Below are 18,710 nucleotides of genomic sequence, written 5' to 3'. Positions count from 1 at the left end.
AAAAATACTGAAAAATAGTTATATTTTAGATGTTCTAAAGATAACAAGTAATTAAATTCAAAACGCTAAAAAATAAATGTTTAAGTTCAAGTAAGTGATAATTTATGTGTCAAATAAGAAATTTTCTAATTGTAGAACTAAAATAATAAACAAAATTTTAATTTGAGTCACTTTTTTAATTTTAATATTTTCAAAGACTCAAATATTTAATTTTTTTTCTTTCTTTTTTTTTGGTACTGGAAATCAGAATCATTTACTTTTAAAACCTAAAATAATTGTTTATTTAATTTCTTCTCCTTTATTTTTATAATAAAAAGTCTATTTCAACATTCATCTTAATATATTTTTTTATGGATTCTATTATCATATCACATTCAAAATCCTTTTATAATTTTTATTATTAATATAAGTATATAGGAAACTTGAGAAGAAACTAGGGACAGGAAACAAAAATTAAAACCAACAAAGTAAAAGAAAACCATAAGAATAACATACACTCACACGGACGGATATTACAATGATACATGAAAATCTAAGGATTTCAAATGATTGCCTTTATTTTCCCTTGGAAGAAAGAGACTAGATTAAGCCATAGACTTCAATTGCGCAATCAGATTAGTGATGAAATTGTTCTGAATTTCCTTATCAGATAAAAACTTGCTCCATTTCATGTGGTTTTCTCTTATCTGTTTCCCTGGTTCTCTGTCATCCTCTACCATTAAAGTTTTTAATGCCTTTAGTACACCCTCTTTGTGAAAGTACCCATCTTCTTCCCTCCTATTTACCTCTACCCCTGCCTCCAAATCATTCGCTACCAGCTTGGAGTTGAAAAACTGGTCACCCTTGAAAGGCAACAGCACAAGTTGACACTCATTCACCATAGCTTCTATCACAGAACTAAACCCAGCATGACAGACGTAGCAGCCCACACTAGGATGTTTCAGCACAAGTTGCTGCTGAAACCAACCAGTGTGCACCACTGCCCTATCCTTCACTCTTTCCAAGAACCCTTTTGGTAATGTTCTCTCCAACTCAGATTGGGCAGAGAGATCGGATGGGAAATTTAGAACCAAAATGAAAGGTAAGCCGCTGAGTTCTAACCCACTGGCTAGTTCTCTGATTTGATCATCATTCAGAAAGGTCTCACTACCAAAGGAGCATAATATGACAGATTTGGCAGGGAAAGTGTCTAACCATTTGGACCACTTTTCCTCTAGCACATCCCTTGATGGCTCGGGAACAAGTGGACCAGATAGCAAAACTGGTTTTCCAAATTGCTTTTCTATGTACTCTAAGTAGGGTCCTTCTATTTCCCTGCACGTTTTAAACACTATGAATGAGCACTCACCAAGGCTTTGCAAAACCCGCTCATAACCAGTGAGGTGTTCACCAGATCTCTTAAAGAGGAACATGAAGTCCATGGCCTCAAAGGCCTTGAGGGAAACATGGGAGTTTTGAGGATACCCAGGTGGGGGGGATTTAAGATCCTCAAAAGTGATGTTTGTTCCCTCAAGATGGGAAAATCTGGAAGGCACGGTAATGTAGGAATCAGAAATGGCAGAGTAGACAGAGAAATGAACGGATTTGATGCCAAGTTGAGAAGCTATTTTTGGGAGCCAGTGTTGTGCAAAGTCAAAGAAAACATAATGGGGTTTGAGTTCCAACAGAAGAGACTTCACCTGAGGTTGAGTAAGGTCAAGGGCGTGTACGAGATTTGCAGCCAAGTGAGGAGGCAAATCAGCAGTGTTGCTTATGCCATTGGGGAACTGTAGTGGGATAACATTGACGGCTGGATTGAGATTAAGGCTTGATCTGATTCTGGAAATGTTGGATTCAGCTGACAAAAAAGTGATACGAACACCATGAGAGAACAACTTGTTGGATAACTGAACAAACGGGCTAATGTGACCAAATGCAAGAAATGGGAACATAACAACATGAAGCTGCTCCTCGTTCATCAATTCAGTAGACATCTTTATCTTGTGTCTTGTTGGCCGACACACAGTTCCTTGCTTTGCTCAGATGCAGCTCCTTACTTATACACTTTAGATTTTTTTTTCTTTCTAAAAGTAATATTTTTCTTATTTCATATTCCAGTTGGATTTTGAAGATAAACCTCTCTCTGGTTGTTGAAACATGTGGTTCAAAAATTTGCAAGACTTGTATTATTATTAGCTTATCCTCATACCTAACACATCCTACAACTATCTTTTTCATATGCAAATACTTATATCTCTTCAATTCACATTTCCTCTTCTCACCAAACACTCTTCCCACAAAGAAACTAAAATAGGTGCTCCTGTTTCCTCAACCCCCACCATGACGAGCCAAGAAAAATAAAATATTAAATATAACAACTAAATATTTGACAATTGATATAATAAAATAATAATAAAAAATTTCACTTAACAATGACAATTATCAAATATTGATTTATGTTATTATAATATAATTTTAAATAATTGTTTTAGTTGTAAAAAGATTATTTAAAAAAAGTTTCTTAGAGATTGATTTAAGATTATTTGCAATAAGATTAACTGAAAAAGAGTTTAACTCCACATGTTTAATAATATAAAATTTACTATTCAACATATTCATACTTCTAAATTAAATAAATAAATAAAAAGAAAAATTAAAAACAATTGGACAGATCTATAAAATTGTTTAAATATAAATTTTAGGTTATTACTTTCTCCACCCCTATTTTTCAACTGGAAACCCTTGAAGTATGTGAAATGTCTTAATTATCTTTATGAATTTTTTAATTATTTTTTTATCTCTACATTTAGGGTTAATATTCAATTTAATATAGTGGTTTTTAAAAAATCTCCGTTAAGTTTCTACCAACGACGTTAATTGTTGATGACGTGGTGCACACAGTGACATTGATTTGCACACGTGAACTGATCGAAATTTTAGGGTTTGGAAATCGAGAATAGAAGATTGAGGGAAAGGGAGGCGACGACGGCGACGTGTGGTGCTGGAGCCAAGGGAGGGGCGACACAACATCCATGGAAGGGAACAAGCTAGTTTCTAAGATATCAAGTTTGGTGGAAGAGGATAGGATTGTAGCATTGAGCAAGGTGTTGGTTAGAGTTAACGAGTTGAGAGAGCATTTTGGGTTTCTGAGTTTTGGAGAAATAGTGGAGTTGGTTTACGCGTTGAACAAATTGTTTAGAGATGGTGGCGGCGACGACAGAGAAACAAAGATTATTGTGGGATTTAGTTAGCGAAGCGAAGGAAAAGATGATGTTTAGAGAAAAAGGTAAAATGATGAGTGCTCACAGGGCAACAAAGTCATATAGGGTTTGTTCTCGATAGGGAGATGGGACCTAAAGAACTATTGAGAGACTTCGTCTTCTGTCTTCCTGTCAAGCGGTTGATCTATGCTTCAACTTCCGCTTCCAAACTTCTCGCTACTTGTTCTTGCTGGTTGACCTGGTCGCCAATTGACTTTAGGAGTAGGTCGTGACTCCGTTTGTCTCTGCTGGAATTTGTTCTTTCCGTGGGATGTTGGAACGCGACTCTGTTTGAAACAGAGGGGGCCCTACCTGTTGATTGCACTCCGATGATCAAGTTAGTACTGGGCTAAGAAACAATGAGTAAGTAAATAGTTTCAGCCTTAGAAACGGTGTACCTTTACCAGGGATCTCAAACCCCTTTTATAGACTATTTAGGTTGCCTCATTGTATCAACCCTCTCTCACGAGAACCTTATCTCGAGTGAAAGTAGGTATGATGGGAAGACATTCTGTTACTTTGTCACACAATCTTAGTGTAACAACCGCACAAAATCTTCTTCTAGGGAGTGCATAATCTTAACAGCATGGCCGCCAGGGTACCAACTCATGTACCAGCATTATGCGGCGCATCTGTCAGTTGGTTACTAGATCTGTCCTTATTATCTATGGCTTCTTCCGCTGCCACTATGTCTGATCCGTCTATTTATACTAATTATGTCAATGTTCATCTCTCCATTGACAAATTGGATGGAACCAATTATGTCACTTAGGCCTAAGATATTAAATTTTGGCTTAAAAGTTAAGGTTATGTTGGTCATCTTACTCGTCCCACTGTTGTTGAAAATGAGGTTTTCTGTTGATTGAAAATTGAAGCTCAATTATGCATTGTTATCAAATCTACCATTCACTCTTCTTTAAAACAAAATTTTCAAATCTATTAGACATGTTCAAAAGTTTGGGAACAGGAAAAATTATTATACGCTGATCCTGCCTGTTGACTAGGACGCAAGAACCTTGCCTCGTCAAATATGGATCGACTCTGCGCCGTGTTAGCTTCGGTCCTTCGCCTTGATTCACCTCAAGAACCTGCAAAAGACAGAACGGCGCCGCTGCGGCCGATCACGCTCCGACGCCCAAGTCAGCGACTGAACCACCAAAATACTAAGAGAAAACTATGAACAGGAACCGTGCAAAATTCTCTCTCAGCGTACTCAAGTTCTTGCAAGCGTAAAAGAAGTAATCTAAAACGCGCGTACCTCAGAAGTTCGTTAGAATCTCTTATATACCTGTGCACTTTCTCTCTCCTGACAGTTACACATCTGGACACGTGGCTCGTATCCAGTTGTACACGTGTCACCATCTGGAGCATCCTTGACTTGGGCGTCACTTCTTACTCTTCAGGCTTTTCGGCTAAGTTACTTATGCAAGAAACAACCCAGCGCATAACTGCCTTGGAGCGTGATCTCTTCTGCGTGGCGAGTACGGGTGCCTTCATACACACCTTCCCTGTGGTCTCGCCGGCCGCCTTCATGATCTACTTCACTTGCTTCATCGTGCATGTTTGGGTAAGCTGTTCCCCGACCTCAACCTCTGGCTAGCTAGGGGATGACTATCTGACGACTTTATCCTCTGCTTCGAAAGCCTGAACAAACTTCCCTGACCCTTCGGCGATGTCCTCCTTTCGGCGATCTCTGATCACTTGGTCGTCTGGGTTCGCATCTGGCGACTTCATCTCAAACCCGGCGACCGCCGGTTCAGGTATGCTAGAGATCGGAGCACGCCAACTTAAGGACTGGCGACTACACGAGCCCCCCGACTTCCTTCCCTTCTGCTAGCCACGAGCCCTGCTCAACACGCCTACATAATAGCTTGCTGCCACGTCATTACTTCCGACTACCTGGGCGGTACATACGCCAATCATACTCAACGTCTTTATGGTGTGTGTCAAAATCTCCTCATAGTTATTGCTCCCAAACGTCTTGATGGTACAATGGAAAAATATATGGGTAAACTTCATGCTCTTCTTCATAATTTTAATGAGTTATTGCCTCCTTCCTCCACTCCTTCTCAAGAACTAGAGAAAAGATCCAAGTTCTTCATGTTATTGGGCTTACATGACCTTTCTGATGATTATTCTCATGTGCGTGATTAAATTTTGGGATCTCCTACCATTTGTCAATTTTACTTCCACTTGTTTTACCCTTCTATGTGTGCCAGGTAAACACACCAATGATATAACGTCTTGTGTTGATGACTCTTTTGCTTTAGTCTCTCGACATAATGATAATACTCACCTTCACAAGTCGGGCAAAGGGCGTCACAAGTGTGACCACTGTGGCAAACTTGACAATAAAATTGATAGATGTTATTTCTTACATGGTCATCCTCCTAGATTTGTTGGGTTATCCAAACTAATCCTGTGCAACCTTCTACTAAGGTCATACTTCATTTGATACTCCAGGCCAACTTGGTATTTTCAATGAATTTCTTAAATGGTATGAGGATCGTCAGAACTTTGGGTTCCACTTCTGCCGTTGCATATTCATGTACATCTTTTATTGACCTCACTCATTCTACTTACCTTGGCCCTTGAGTTCTAGATTCAAGTGCCACAGATGATATTTCTAGTAATTAATCTTTTTTCTTTTCCCTATCTACTACGGGTTATATACCTTTGGTTAGTGATCCTGTCGGTTGACCAGAACGCAAGAGTCTTGCCACGTCAAAGGTATCTTCCTCTGGATCGGCTTTGCACCACGCTAGCTTCCGTCCTTCACACCTCGATTCACCTCAAGAACCTGCAAAAGACAGAGTGGCGCCGCTGCGGCCGATCGCGCTCCGACGCTCAAGTCAGTGACGAAACCACCAAAACTTTAAGAGAGAAAAGCTAGAAACTCAAGGAACCGTGCAAAAACTCTCTCAGCGTACTCAAGTATTCTCCAAGCGTAAAGAAGTGTTCTAAACACGCGTACCTCAGAAGTTCGTTAGAATCCCTTATATACCTGTGCACTTTCTCTCTCCTGACGGTTACACCTCTGGACACGTGGCTCGCATCCAGCTGTACACGTGTCACCATCTGGAACGTCCTCTGTTTGAGCATCACTTCTTACTCTTCAGGCCGTTCGACTAAGTTACCCATGCAAGGAGTAACTCGGTGTATAGCTGCCTTGGAGCGCGATCTCTTCTGTGTGGCGAGTACGGGGTGTCACCATGCACACCTTCTCTGTGGTCTCGCCGGCCGCCATCATGATCTGCTTCACTTGCTTCATCGTGTATGTTCTGGTAAGCTGTTCCCTTGCCTCAACCTCTGGCTAGGGAATGATCATCTGATAACTTCGTCCTTCGTACTCGTACCCTCTGAAGGCCCTAAGCAAGCCTTCCTAATCCTTCGGCGATGTCCCCCTCTCGGCGATTTCTGATCACTGGGTCGCCTAAGCTCGCATACGGCGACTACAACACAAGCCTGGTGACCGCCGGTTTAGATATGCTAAAGATCGGAGCACGCCAACTTAACGATTGGCGACTACACGAACTTCCCGATGTCCTTCCCTTCCGTCAGCCAGGTGTTCTGTTCAACACGCCTATATTACCACTTGCTGCCACGTCATCACTCCCGACTACCTGGTCGGTACACAAGCCCCCCAGTCTTAAGCGAAGACTTGTCCAGCGAAAAGACTAAGAGGTCATATCACCGTCGATCTACGTGGCGCTAGCACGGAATTCCAAACGTCTGTACCCTCTGCTTTCCTGACGCTCCACCAAACCCCTTTTTCCAATCGCTCGACACGTGGCTTCATCAACGGTCATCTTCAGCTGTCGTTTGCGCTCCCGAAAACGTTCGAAAAACCCTTAAACCCCTTGCACTTCCACTGTTCCATCATCTTTCTGCATTCTCGAACGCTCTGAGTTTTTCTCTGCAAACCCACGAAGCTTATCAACTCTCTCAATCTCCAACTCTCTTCAACGCTCATCCGATCATCAAAAGGTATCCCTTTTACTTCTTCTGTTGATATTTGTTGCATTTTGACCGATTCGCATCATCCATTATCTGTCTGGTGCATACGTTGTGGGTTGTTTCTTCCTTTTCTCCCCTCTCGTAACTTAGGGCTTCGTCTTCCATCACGTTCATCCCAACGAACTCTTGTTCGTTCGTTCTTCTTTCTTCGTCCTCAATCGAGTTGTTCTCTGCAACCTTTGTTCATCCCTTTCCTTTTTCCTTTGCAGTTCCTGCGATGGCTCACGCGAAATCCACCGCGAACCCTCCTCCTTCATCGTGAATCCCTCCACCCCAAGCGCGTAGGGTTGCCGCTGGGGCGAATCCTCCACCAGTGCGTAACCCGCCACGAGCCTCCGGCGCTCCTTCCACACAGGCTGAGAGGCCTGCTCCTTCTCACGCCAATCCCACTCCAGCAACTCCACTAGTCGCCGGAGGAGCCTCCATTCCTACACAAGACTATAAGAAACTCTACCCGTGGGCCACCCCAACTTTTGCTGAAGGAGACCTCTTCAGTAAACTCTGCGTTGGCGGTGCTACGGTTGAAGAAAGGGGACGAACCCAACCTCTCGTTCCACAAGGAGCACGACGACAAGTTAATGGTGCTGCCTTGCCCTCCCGACGTGCCAATCTGCGCGGATGACAAGGGGAACAACGGCGAGTTGTTCTGCTTCGTTTACACCACTTTATTCAAGAAGGTAAAACTCAGGTTTCCCTTCACCCGCTTTGAACGAGAGCTACTAACCGAGCTCAACATTGCCGCTGCCCAGCTCCATCCCAACAGCTGGGCATTCGTGAGGGCATTTCAAATCATGTGCGTGCATTTGGGACTACCGGCCTCGGTAGATGTTTTCCTTTTCTTGTTCGAGGCCAAGAATCCCGGAGACCGCCCCTAGGTGAGCTTAAACGGGATTGCTGGGAGATCGATCCTCTCAATCTTCCAGCAATCCTACAAAGACTGGAAAGGAAAGTTTGTCCAAGTGCGTCAAAACGATCAAGACCCCTCGCTGCTCGATGGCTTCCCCTTGTATTGGGTAAACAAGGGGAGCAGGGACTCCAAAGAAAACTTCAGAAGGCCAAGAAGTCCTGACAACATGGGTGAGTTGGACAAGGACCTCTGCCTTTTCTGGAAGAGGGTGGCTGATGCCCACATTAACTTTCCTACTTCCTCAATAATCACCTTCGAATTCCTCGAGGGTCAACTCGAAGCCCACATCGGTAAGCCCCACCTCACCATCAAATTTAACACCAACTTGGCATTTTTTCCGTTCTACTTTGGCATTCCGTTATTAACCTATGTGCTGCCTGTGTTATCCCTGTACAGACATGCTGGTATTTTCTGCTTCTGTTTTAATTGCTCACCTATTCTTTACCTTGTGCAGATAACATGCTGGGAAAAGGTAAACTGGCTGAATTGAGGGCGATCGCCCGAACTCACAAACTGGCGGCGGGCTCCCAAACCGTGCCCAACTCGGTGGTGGAGATTGCCGTTGCTCAGGGCAAAACTCCCCCCCGAGGTGCAACCTCTTCCGGGGTACTACCCGCCCCTCAACGAAAAAAATTGGTCTTGAGGAAGCCAAAAAGAAAAACTCCCCAAGTGGTACAAGAGGATGAAGAGGATGAAGAGACCACCGAGGATGGCCTCGTTACCAAAAGGACAAGGGTGGCTCCCTCTTCGCCACCTGCACTCCCAACTCCAACACCGCCTTCACCCCCAGCTCCAACACCGCCCTCACCTCCAGCTCCAACACAACCAGTCCAAGCAACACCTTTGGCTGTCGCACCCCCTGCGGTTGAAAGCAGCGACCCCAATTTCATAGAGAACCCTCCAAGCGCCTCCACGCCGTTCGTATCTGCTGGAGAGGGTCCTCCTTCAACCACCTCTATTGCTGGGGCCGCACCAGGTGGAGATGAGGGTGCTCACAACTCTCCAATACTCATAACCGAATCTCCCACTTCACCACCACGCCAAGAAGCCCCCCTCGCCCTTCAAACTCAAGAGGGTGGTGGTGAAAGTCAGCACCAAGCTCCTTCAGCACCTCCGCCAGCAACAACTTCAAACTTTCCCCCCTCCATCGAAGAGATCTGGGGACCCTTCACAGCCAAACTGAAGATGATGGCAGAGGATCTCCCCTCGATTATAACAAAGGCTGTGAAGAACACGAGCAAGAAGCTTCAAGATGAGAATGCGGCGCTCAAGGAGTCAAACTGCCTGATAAGGATGGAGGCAGAGAAGCTTTCTTGCAATCTGATGATGGCGGAGATCGACCATTCAAGGCTGGAGGACTCCATGGACGCTGAACTAAGGGGCGCGCGTAAGGAGGCCTCCGATCTGCGCCAAAAACTGCACCTCCTAGCTTAAGAGAAAATTGAGCTGGAGAGTAAGCTGGTACCTTACAGGCTCAAGGTGGCCAACTTGGAGGCATCAATGAAAGCAAATGCGGCCAAGGTGGAAAAACTTGAAAAAAGGTCGGAAGATCGGGAAGTCCTCCTCGGGAAGGTCGAGAAGGAGAGGGACGACACCATGGCTGAGCTCGCCAAAGCTCAAGAGGAAAACAAGAAGATTGCTGCAGAGTTGGCCCAGGCGCGGGACGAAGGCAAAAAGGTTGCTGAAGACCTTGCTCAAGCTCGCGAGGAAACTGAAGAGCTGAAGAAACGAACTGACGAGCTGAAGAAACAAACCGAAGAGCTCGAGCAAAGCTCCGCCCAAGTCCTTGCCGCCGGGTTCGACGCCGCCCTGGAGCAAGTCGCTTGCCAATACCCCGAGCTTGATCTGACCATGGTGTCCATTTGCAACGAGGTGGTGGATGGGAAGATCGTACCCTCCGAAGACTAGCTGCCTCTCCTCATCACCTCGTTTTTGAAAACTGCTGCTTATCTTTCAATTGTAATAGTGGCTTATGTGTAAACTTGTACTGACATTGCTTTTATATAACTTCTTCTGCTTTTTGCACCTCGTCTTTCTGTTTACTTCGCATTCTTTAACCTTCATCTGCTTTCTTACTCGTTGTATGGTTGATCAACTTACCTGGTGAAACTTGCTTAAACAAATCGACCCAGCGATACTCCGGGCTCAACTATTCACTCACCGCTTTGAACTTGAGTCAAACCGTTAATCTTATAACAATTTATCGAACTGTTAACTCGAAGTAAAACTTGAGCAACTTATTAACCTTCAAGCGATGACATTTAAGACAGCTTGCAAACTTAAAACAATAAGTTACTTACCAGGCAGCAGGTTTTAACTTAAGCTAGTATCAAAATACAGTTTACCTGATCTGCTCAGCAAGGTGACCCTTATCCCTGTCATCGCCTGGAACTCTTCTGATCGCCGTAGGGTTCTGGCGATGTAGGCTTTCTTTGCCTTCATCGCTTGACTATTGTTCCCTCATCTGGGGGGTAGAGGCGCCTTTCGGATCCCTCTCTACCTCCCTGAGTTTCAGAACAAAGAACTGGATAGCGAGGTGTTCTCTTTGAACCTACCTTAGCTATCTCTTAAACCTTTTTCGCCCTTCACGCTATACCTGAACTCGTTCAAGACGAGAAGGATTTGATCTGTCTTCATACCGCCCACAAGCGTGGAAGTTTTTCTCCGGTCTTACTAAGTTAATATTGATGTTTCACTTAAAAGGGGGAAAGGCATTTTCCTTCCCTTCCCGCTGTTTAAGGTCACGAACACCCCTGACCTTTCAGTTCATCTTGCCTGAACTCACTCTGAGGTGAGAAGGACTTTTTCTCGCCTGAACTCGCTCGACGGCGAGAAGGACTTTATCTTGCCTGAACTCGCTCGACGGCGAGAAGGACTTTATCTGGCCTGAACTCGCTCGACGGCGAGAAGGACTTTATCTGGCCTGAACTCGCTCGACGGCGAGAAGGACTTTATCTTGCCTGAACTCGCTCGACGGCGAGAAGGACTTTATCTGGCCCGAACTCGCTCGACGGCGAGAAGGACTTTATCTGGTGCCTCAACTTGCCCAGGGTGTACATCTCTTCCCCCTTGGATGCACTGAGGACTTTTTTCTCTTTCTCGCCTGCACTCGCTCGAGGGCGAGGAGGTCTTTTACCTTTCTTGCCTCCAGACGCACGAGAGCGTTGAGGTCTTTAGTCGTCGCTGGTGCCTCCGATCGCCGAAAGACGATGAGGACTTTAAAACTTTAACTGACGCTGCCAATCGCCGAAAGACGATGGGGACTTTAAAACTTTAACTGATGCCGCCAATCGCCGAAAGACGATGGGGACTTTAAAACTTTTCCTTAGAAAGCATGCAACATAACTTTAAACTTGCCTTGAATCACGTACGAGTGATAAGGTCTTTTTTCTAAAACTTTCGAAATAACAAGCATGCAATCTTAGAAACTTTAAACTCTTTGAAAACTCTTCTTTATTGGGTGGCCTCATTAAAAACCCTCCTTAGGGAAAAAAGAGTGCCCCCTTCAAACTGTTTTAACAGAAAGCTTGCAAATCTCTTCATGTTCGTTTTTACTTACAAAGCTTTAACTGTAATATAACTTGAGGTGTGTGGCGCTCCAAGTGCGAGGAATCGCCCCTCCTTCCAATGTCTCTAAGCGGTAGGCGCCGTTCCCGAGCGCCTCGGTTATTCTGAACGGTCCTGTCCACTTAGGCGATAACTTGTTTTCCATCTCGTACTGGTGGGCCTTCCTCATCACCAGATCGCCTTCTCTAAACTGCCTTGGCATCACCTTCGAGTTATACCTTCGTTCAATCCTCCTTTTCACTGCCTCAGCCTTTACCCTTCCCTCCTCCCTGACCTCATCCAGTAAATCCAGATTCAACCTTCTTTCTTCGTTCGAGTCTTCCGCCACAAAGTTCTGGAATCTCGGCGAGCTCTTCTGGATTTCCACTGGAATCATTGCATCACATCCATAGACCAAGCTGAACGGGGTCTCGTGGGTTCCTGACTGCTCGGTGGTGTGGTACGCCCAAACAATACGGGGTGGGTACCTCTTCTGCCCACGATCCTTTGGCTTTCTCTAGCCTTCTCTTCAAGCCTCTTAGCAACACCCGATTGGCGGACTCTACTTGGCCATTTGTCTGCGGGTGCTCGACGGATGCAAACACCTGCTGAATTCCCACCTCTTCGCACAGCTTCTTCAGTAGGTGACTTGCAAACTGAGTCCCATTGTCTGACACCAGGCGCGTAGGCACACCAAACCGGCACACGATGTTCTTCCATACAAAGCTCTCAATCTTGTGTGCGGTGATCTGGGCTACTGGTTCTGCTTCGATCCACTTGGTGAAGTATTCAATCGCCACCACCAAGTACTTCATCTGCCTGATCGCCAATGGGAAAGGTCCCAGGATGTCAATTCCCCAAGTATGAAACGGCCATGGGCTGTAAATTGACTTTAACTCTTCTGGAGGCGCCCTGTGCCAATCGGCGTGCTGCTGGCATTACTTACAACACTATGCATACTTCTTGCAGTCCTCCCTCATCGTTGGCCAGTAATAACCCGCACGGAGAGTTGTTGCAGCCAGGGCTCGACCCCCAACGTGACTCCCACATATGCCCTCATGGAGCTTGGCCATGATTCTTGTAAATTTTTCTCTGTGCACACATTCCAGGAGTGGGTGTGTGAACCCAAACCTGTACAACTCGCCATCAATCATGGTGAACTTGCTGGAGTTCTTCTTTATCTTTCTAGCCTCCGTCGGATCCAGCGGGAGAAGGTCATCTGCCAGGCAGCGCTGGTACTGTGTTATCCACGTGTCTGGCTCGTGCGTAGCGCAGACCTGCGTCATGTTCACCCTCTCCCCCTGACATGCTCTTATTCTCGGCGATCTCAAGGTCTCCTGAGTCAAGGATCTGTGACTCCTCGTCGCTTTCTCCGTTGACTTGCTTATCTGAAGAACCAGGTGGTCTGCCACAAATGCTCTAGGCGTCTTCAGAGTTTCTTGGATCACTGTCCTCTGCCTACCCCCCTTGCCCGAACTGGCAGCTTAGCTAACAAGTCTGCTTGGGCATTCTGCTCTCTGGGCACATGCACCACTTCAAATGAGACAAAGGAACTCTTCAACTCCTGCACATACTCCAAGTAAGCCGCCATTTGTGGATCCTTGGCCTGGAACTCGCCTGTTACTTGGCCTGGAACTCACTCTCGTCGGCGATGTGGGCCACCGCAAGTCGCTTAACTTCAGCAAACGTGGCGGGGTGAGCCCTAATCAGCGCCTCACAGAAAGGTCCCGGCAACACGCCCTTTTTGAAGGCGTATACCAGCATCTCTTCGTCTTTAGCAGGCGAGCGGACCATCTGTGCTCCAAAGCGATTCAAGTAGTCCCTGAGGGACTCTCCCTGGTACTGCCTTATGTCGAACAGGTCATAAGACACCCTAGGTGGCGCCTTGTTCACAATGTACTGCTCGACGAAAAGCTTCGAAAACTGCTGGAAATTGGTTATGTGACCTGTAGGCAAGCTCACAAACCATTCCAGCGCTGTTCCCTGGAGCGTGCTCACAAACATCTTGCAATATACAGCATCCGAGCCTCCTGACAACATCATCTGCGTGTGGAACATGGTGAGATGTGCCTCAGGGTCCTCCACGCCGGTGAAAGAAGCTTTCACAGGTACTACGCTCGCAGGGATAGACGTGTCTGTGATTGCCTGAGCAAACGGCATAGGGAAAACGCGCGGTGGCAACGACGGCGCGACCTCTTCAACAACTGGGCGTCCTCTCTGCTCATGAAGAGCTTGACGCAACTCCTCAGTCACTTTGCTGAGCTCTTCATTCCTGGCCTGAGAGGCGACCAGGTCTTCATGCATCTTCGCTTGCTCTATGCGCGATGCCTCCACATTCGCATGCAGCGCACGCATGATCTCCATCATCTGCGCCATGGTCATGGCGCCTTCTGTAGCAACTGGCACAACGGGACTTGAGCGGTTGCTTCTCATCTTTCTCATGAAAACTCAGCAAACCAAACTTCAACGAACAAAACCTTATCCAGCAAACAATCGATCCAGCAATCAATCGGTCAGAAACTCCCAAACTCCCAAGAACTTCCAAAAACACAACCACAACAGCACGCCGATAGATTCGGACGTCGAAACCTTCACAGAAACTTGCACTCTCACCACGAACCTACCGCTCCTCCAGCAAACTCCTGATTCACCAACCAGAAACGCAAACGAACGGAAAAAGCTCCGAATCAACCGATTGAAAACCGTGCAAACAGCAAGAAACTTCAAGAAACCGATCGAAAGCTCGAACGAACGGTGGAAAACTTCAGACTATCGATTAAAACCCAAACGAACAGCAGAGAACTCGAATTCACCGAACAAAAACTCGAACGAACTGTGGAAAATGGTTGCACCAGCACACAACCACACGGAAACTACAGAAACTTCAAGAACTTACGCTGTGGATGGGGGCAGGTTTTACACGGCCCCACGGTGGGCGCCTGATGATCTTGCCGGTTGACCAGAACGCAAGAGTCTTGCCACGTCAAAGGTATCTTCCTCTGGATCGGCTTTGCACCACGCTAGCTTCCGTCCTTCACACCTCGATTCACCTCAAGAACCTGCAAAAGACAGAGTGGCGCCGCTGCGGCCGATCGCGCTCCGACGCTCAAGTCAGTGACGAAACCACCAAAACTCTAAGAGAGAAAAGCTAGAAACTCAAGGAACTGTGCAAAAACTCTCTCAGCGTACTCAAGTATTCTCCAAGCGTAAAGAAGTGTTCTAAACGCATGTACCTCAGAAGTTAGTTAGAATCCCTTATATACCTGTGCACTTTCTCTCTCCTGACGGTTACACCTCTGGACACGTGGCTCGCATCCAGCTGTACACGTGTCACCATCTGGAACGTCCTCTGTTTGAGCGTCACTTCTTACTCTTCAGGCCGTTCGACTAAGTTACCCATGCAAGGAGTAACTCGGTGTATAGCTGCCTTGGAGCGCGATCTCTTCTGCGTGGCGAGTACGGGGTGTCACCATGCACACCTTCTCTGTGGTCTCGCCGGCCGCCATCATGATCTGCTTCGCTTGCTTCATCGTGTATGTTCTGGTAAGCTGTTCCCTTGCCTCAACCTCTGGCTAGGGAATGATCATCTGATAACTTCGTCCTTCGTACTCGTACCCTCTGAAGGCCCTAAGCAAGCCTTCCTAATCCTTCGGCAATGTCCCCCTCTCGGCGATTTCTGATCACTTGGTCGCCTAAGCTCGCATACGGCGACTACAACACAAGCCTGGTGACCGCCGGTTTAGATATGCTAAAGATCGGAGCACGCCAACTTAACGATTGGCGACTACACGAACTTCCCGATGTCCTTCCCTTCCGTCAGCCAGGTGTTCCGTTCAACACGCCTATATTACCACTTGCTGCCACGTCATCACTCCCGACTACCTGGTCGGTACAGTTAGCATGACCAATGGATCTACGGTATCATCACATGGTGTTGGTACTATTAATCTTTTTCCTTATTTATCTATTAGTAATGTTCTTTGTGTCCTTGGGTTTCCATTTAACTTATTATCCATTAGTCTTCTCACTTATTCCCTTGATTTTGTTATTTCTTTTACCAAAGAATCTGTTTCTTTACTAGACCAAAGTTCGGGACGGAGGATTGACACCAGATGTGAGTCTCATGGACTTTATCAACTACAAATCTCTGTACATGTTGACACAATTATAAATTCTCCATCTCTCATTCCTGCTCGGTTGGGTCATCCTAGTATTGCCAATATGCAACAACTTGTTCCAAGTTTGTCGAATGTATCAAGTTTATCGTGTGTGTCATATCAGTTAGGGAAACACATTCGTAGTTTTTTCGTAGTAGTTTCTCACAACGTTTTTCATTTCTTTTTCCCTTAGTTCACTTTGACATTTGGGGACCCAGTCGTATTAAGTCTAATTTAGGATTTCAATATTTTTTTACTTTTATTGGTGATTGTTCAAGAAGTACGTGGATGTGTTTAATGAAAAATCGTTTTGAGTTGTTTTCGATATTTCAAATCTTTTACAATGAAATTAAAAATCAATTTGAAATTTCCATTTGAATTGTGCGCAATGATAATGGGCATAAGTATATTTCTCATTCTTTTAAAAATTTCATGGCTTTTCACGGTATTCTTCATCAAACTTCATGTGCTTATACACCTCAACAAAATGGGGTAGCTGAGCACAAAAATAAACATCTTATTGAAACAACTCATACTATTTTAATCCATGGTGATGTTCCTCAGCGTTTTTGGAGTGATGTTGTTCTTAGTGCATGTTATCTCATTAATCACACGTCATCTTTTGTTTTAAAGGACAAAATTCCTCATTCTATTTTGTTTCCACATGACCCTCTCCACTCCTTTTCTCCCAAAGTTTTTGGGTCCACATGCTTTGTTCATAATTTTAGTCCTGGTATTGATAAATTATCTCATAGGTCAGACCAATGTGTCTTTCTAGGATTCACTAGATCACAAAAAAGATATAAATGTTTCTCACCTTCTTTTAACTATTATTTTATTTCAACAAATGTCACCTTCAGTGAGTCTTCCCTTTACTTTAAATCTTGTCCTTCTCCTTGTGTGTCTTCATCTAATCAAGTTAATATTCCTCTTATTGTTCATAGTGCACCTAATGATTCACCACAACCACCAACTCTTTAGGTGTATAGTCGTCGTCAGACATTCCATCTTCCATCAAATGGCTCTCTTCTAGTGCCAACACCTCCACCCCCCGACTCTGACAGTTGAACCTCCGACAGTTGAAACTGATTTTACTATTGCCATCCGTAAAGGTATACATTATACCCGTAATCCCTATCCACATTATACTGCTTTGAGTTACCATAAACTATCTCAAACTTTTATGCATGTCTTTCGTCTATTTTTTTTGTATCCATTCCAAAATTTGTAGGTTATGCCTTAGCCATCCTGGTTGTCGTCAGGCCATGCTTGATGAAATGAATGCACTTTAGAATAATGGAACTTGGGAATTTGTTCCTTTACCTTCTAGGAAATCTGTTGTTGGTTGCATGTGAATTTTTGCTATCAAAGTTGGTCCTGATGGTACTATTGATCGTCTTAAAACTCGTCTTGTGACTAAGGGTTTTACCTAAATTTTTGGTTTAGACTATGGTGATACTCTTTTCCAGTAACAAATATGGCTTTTGTTCTCTTATTCATATCGATGACTGCTCTTCAATGACAACCTCTTTATCAACTAGATGTCAAAAAGGCCTTTCTTAATGGGGATTTCCAGGAAGAAATTTATATGGAGCAACCTCCCGGTTTTGTTGCTCAGAGGGAGTCTTCTAGATTGGTATGTCATCTTTGCAAATCCTTATATGACCTCAAGCATTCTCCTAGGGCTTGGTTTTGAAAATTTAGCAATGTTGTTCAACAGTTTGGTATGACTCGCAGTGAAGTGGATCATTCAGTTTTTTAGCGTCATTCGAGTGTTGGGTGTATCTATTTTGTCGTATATGTAGATGACATTGTTCTTACATGCAATGATCACCATGGCATCTCACAAGTAAAACAACACCTTTGTCAACATTTTCAGACCAAAGATCTTGGCAAACTCAAATATTTGTTAGGGATTGAGGTAGCACAATCCAATAATGGTATTGTTACCTCTCAAAGAAAATATGCATTGAATATTTTGGAGGAAATTGGGTTGATGAATTCGAAACCTGTTGATATTTTCATGGATCCCAATGTCAAACTTCTACTCAATCAGGGGGAGCCTCTTTCAGATCCTAAGAAGTACACAAGATTAATTGGAAAATTGAACTATCTCACTATTACTCGTCCTAATATTTCCTTTGCAGTCAGTGTGGTGAGTCAAATTCTTAATTCTCCATGTGAAGACCATTGGAATGTAGTCATTTTTTTACTGAAGTACATTAAAGGCTCTCTTGGAAAAAGTTTGTTATATGGTCACAATATTCATACTAAATTCGTTTGTTATTCAGATGCTAATTGGGAAGGACCTTCATCTGATGGAAGATCAACTTCTGGTTATTGTGTTGGCATTGGTGATAACTTGATCTCTTAGAAGAGCAAAAAACAAAGTGTTGTGGCGAGATCTAGTGCATAAGCAGAATATAGAGTTATGGCTTCAGCTACATGTGAGCTTATTTAGTTTAAACAATTACTTAAAGAATTACAATTTGAAGAGGTCACTCAAATGACACTTATATATGATAATCAGGTTGCTCTTCATATTAGCTCAAATATAGTTTTTTCATGAAAGGACCAAACATATTGAGATTGATTGTCATTTCATCTCATCCGAGAATATATTGGAAAATATCAAGATTGAGTTTGTCAATTCAAATGATCAATTAGCAAATACTTTTACTAACTCTTACGAGGACTTAAGATTGATTATATTTGTGACAAGCTGGATACATATAATTTATATACACCAACTTGAAGGGGAGTGTTAGATATTATGAGATATTATAGATATTGTTAGATATTTCTATTTATGTAATGAGCTTAGTCTATAGGTTTTTTTTATAA

General features: G+C 44.3%; 2 protein-coding genes across 2 annotated transcripts; one reads left to right on the top strand and one right to left on the bottom strand.

Moving 5' to 3' along the window:
* Positions 1–468: 468 nt before the first annotated feature.
* LOC137828448 (UDP-glycosyltransferase 79A6) lies at positions 469–2,302 on the bottom strand. Its single transcript, XM_068635034.1, has one exon. It carries the CDS (start codon positions 1,971–1,973, stop codon positions 585–587), a length of 1,389 nt encoding a protein of 462 aa, XP_068491135.1. The 5' UTR covers positions 1,974–2,302; the 3' UTR covers positions 469–584.
* Positions 2,303–9,663: 7,361 nt separating this feature from the next.
* On the top strand, positions 9,664–10,071 carry LOC137829239 (uncharacterized). The gene has a single exon (XM_068636037.1). It carries the CDS (start codon positions 9,664–9,666, stop codon positions 10,069–10,071), a length of 408 nt encoding a protein of 135 aa, XP_068492138.1.
* Positions 10,072–18,710: the final 8,639 nt, after the last annotated feature.

Source organism: Phaseolus vulgaris, chromosome 7 (genome assembly GCF_000499845.2).
Source record: "Phaseolus vulgaris cultivar G19833 chromosome 7, P. vulgaris v2.0, whole genome shotgun sequence".
NCBI lineage: Eukaryota > Viridiplantae > Streptophyta > Magnoliopsida > Fabales > Fabaceae > Phaseolus > Phaseolus vulgaris.
Note: the sequence above shows the minus strand (reverse complement) of the source record. Positions and strands in the feature narration are given on the sequence as shown.